The sequence below is a fragment of the Pipistrellus hanaki genome, assembly GCF_964339955.1.
Source record: "Pipistrellus hanaki genome assembly, chromosome: 5".
In the NCBI taxonomy this organism is placed as follows: domain Eukaryota; kingdom Metazoa; phylum Chordata; class Mammalia; order Chiroptera; family Vespertilionidae; genus Pipistrellus; species Pipistrellus hanaki.
In genome coordinates this window covers 100,167,269-100,170,085 of record NC_140507.1, presented here as the reverse complement: position 1 = coordinate 100,170,085, position 2,817 = coordinate 100,167,269, and the positions used below count along the sequence as shown (strand labels likewise).

General features: G+C 66.6%; 1 protein-coding gene across 47 annotated transcripts in view; it reads right to left on the bottom strand.

Moving 5' to 3' along the window:
• Positions 1 to 301: 301 nt before the first annotated feature.
• Positions 302 to 2,817, bottom strand: part of ANK2 (ankyrin 2) — a 277,590-nt gene continuing 275,074 nt past the window's right edge. For 46 of the 47 annotated variants that reach the window (XM_084883347.1, XM_084883373.1, XM_084883348.1 and 43 more), the window contains one exon: positions 302 to 2,030. In XM_084883347.1, the coding sequence (XP_084739473.1) occupies positions 1,847 to 2,030 (184 nt within the window). In that variant the 3' untranslated portion in view covers positions 302 to 1,846. The remainder of the gene's footprint in view (positions 2,031 to 2,817) is intronic. The other variant, XM_084883356.1, reaches the window with a different exon arrangement.

Genomic DNA, 2,817 nt, shown 5'->3' with positions numbered 1-2,817 from the left:
GCTGCTGGGGCAACGGTGCAGGCAGCGACAGGTAAAAGGGCAGCAGAGCTGCTGGGGGGCTCAGGGGCCGAGTGTGGGCACAGGAACCAGGAGGCCAGGGTTCCACTCCTGATCGGGGCCCAGGCCCGGGCTGTGGGCTCCATCCTCAGTGTGGGGCGTGCAGGAGGCCGCCGGTCCATGCTTCTCTCTCCTCATTGTTTCTCTTTCCCTGCCTCTCTGATGCTCCCTGCCTGCCTCCCAGGTCACAGCTTCTCTCCGGAAGGAAGCAGGGCTCAGGGTGAACACCACGCACGCGGCCCGCTGACACTGTACGCTTTATTTGGGTTAACAGCCAGTGTACACGGTGTGCAGCTACGTGTGGTTAGTGCGGTACTCCCCCGTTAACGGATACATGCCCTCAGATATATTCAATTAGGGTTATCACCATGGGAACAAGATGCTGATTCGTCAACTGAAAAATCACTTCTTCTCACAGTATTCAAGGTTTCTGATCACACAGCAAATTCAAAACAAAGGTGAAGGACCGGACGCTGCCACAGACGCCACCTCACTGCAAGCCACACCACAGAACGGTCCTCCGCGCGGCGAGGGTCTGAAGGCAGCGTCTCCGCCTCCCCCGGCTCCCGTCCGGCGGCCAGAGCGACGCCCCCTTCCTGCGTGCGGGCACCGGGTCGGGCCTGGCTGACACTCCGGCCAGGAAACCCCTGTCGGGACGCAGTGCCGTGTCCTTGTCGTGACCTTGGGAGCAGGGGCTCATTCCTACACGACAGGAGACGGCTGGGGTCGGGGCGGCTCCATCCGCGAGGACAGAGCCGGGTGGGTTTAGGCGTCATCTCCGTGGGTACATTTCCTTTAATAAATAACTGACCCGGAGACGGGTCTGTGCATAGGATATACTGGCAATACTCGAGGGGGTGAGGAGGGGCGGGGTCGCAGGACACAGCCTGCCCTCTGAAACGCACTCCGGTTCCCTAGGGACTGGATTTCCAATAAATAAAGGCAGCCTTTAGCCAATTGGAGTGGTGAGGAGCCTCCCGCTCCTGCGGCCCGCAGCCTGGCCCGCCCTCCCGGGAAGAGGGTTCACGGGGAAGGGTGTCGGATGCGGCATGCAGGTGTCAGTGGAGAGGGAGCCGGAGGAAGGGGAGCCACCCCCAGGGCGGGCGCGGCGTCCGAGCGGGTGTCTGGGCAGGTCCTGTTCCCGGTGTCGGATCTGCGGAGTCGCGGCTGGAGGAGGGCCGCGGGTAAGACAGCGCGGTTGGCTAAGCAGCAATGAGATCTGAGACCACAGCCGTTACAGCTCGTCCACACCTGCCAGCGGGTCCGAAACCAGAGGCCCGAAGACGCCAGGAGGCCCGGCAGCTGCTAGCACCTGGACGCCGGCTCCCGCCTGCCCTGGCCGGCCGGCGGCGCCCAGGCAACGGCTGCCCGGGGTCAGGACGCGTCGAAGTGCCGCTCCTGCCATCCTTCGGCGTGTCTGCAGCCCGTGACCTGCCGTGTCCAGCCGCCTCTCGGGCCCCTGGGTCCCGGCGCCCATTGGTGACGCCGGGCAGTGGCTCTCCCCTGACGTTGCTCATCTGAGCGTTTTCTATGAACGTGACCCAGAGGCCTGCCGCCGGGAGAGTCTGCGGGCGGGAGCCAGGGAGGCTCCGTGGAGCGGGCGAAGCGGAGGAAGAGGAGGAGGAGGAGGAGGAGGAGGAGGAGGAGGAGGAGCCCAGGTGCCAAGGCTGCCGGGCGCCGGGAGGCGGGACCAGCACCGGGAGGGCGGAGGCTCTGCTCCTCAGGGGCACGAACGGCAGCGTGTGCTGGGCGTGGGCGGGTGCGGCGGGCGGCGCGGCACACGAGCGGCTCACGGGGCCTCCCGCTCCGGGTCCTCCCTGCAGAAGCGCCGCAGGAGCTGCTGGAGGTCGCGCTGGAGGTCGTCCTGCTGCAGGGCCTCGGGCACATCCTCCAGGGCCTCCAGGTGCACGCGCTTCCCGCGCCGGTCCCTCACCACGGCCCGCTTCTGCGTGCGGGCCTTATGGAGCGTCGTCCTGGGAGGCAGACAACACGGTGGGTGAGGGCCCGGTCCGCGACCCCGATCACCCGCACCGGCTCATCCCGAGCGGCACGGGACAGGCTAGCAAACACCACGCCAAACGCACTCGAAGCCCCGCTCCCGCCTCACCTGGCGGCTGGAAGTGCTGCTGCCATGGCTGCCGTTCCTGCCCCCGCACCGAGCGGGGACACGCCCCGGCGGCCAGGTCAGCCTAGCCTCACCGCCCACACGTGAACGCATGTCTGCCCCCGCAGCATGTGCCCGGAGCGCGTTTCAGGTGCTGGTGCTATTGCTATAGTGGCAAGTTAGGAAACGAGTCTCAGGATGTAAGCGGTGCTCCGAGTGAAGCCACACAGGAAGGTCCGGCAGCACCCAGAGGCGGGCACGCCCTGCTCACAGGCCTCCCGGGGACCGTGCGGGTGGCTGGTGGGGGTGGCACCCAGTGTCCGGACCCCTCGCCGCGTGTGCTGAGACCACCTGGAGCCTCTCACCCCCTCCAACAGGACGGAGCGGTGGCCTCTGCCGGCACCTTCCATTGGCCCCGATTACGAGGCCGCATCGGCCCCGAAGGCAGACCGCACCAGCCTGCCTGGGCAGCGCCTGCACTTCTTTTGCTCCAAAAAGGCAGCTAGCCGACTCTCTCTCCAGGAGCCGGCAGAGGCATGTGGCTTTGGTGCGGGGCACGCGTGTCCATCACGGGCTGCTCCTGGGGGTCGTGCCGCACATGGGATGAGGTGCTATGACCTCGTGCGTGTCCTGGTGGGGACGGTCACCTGTGTCCG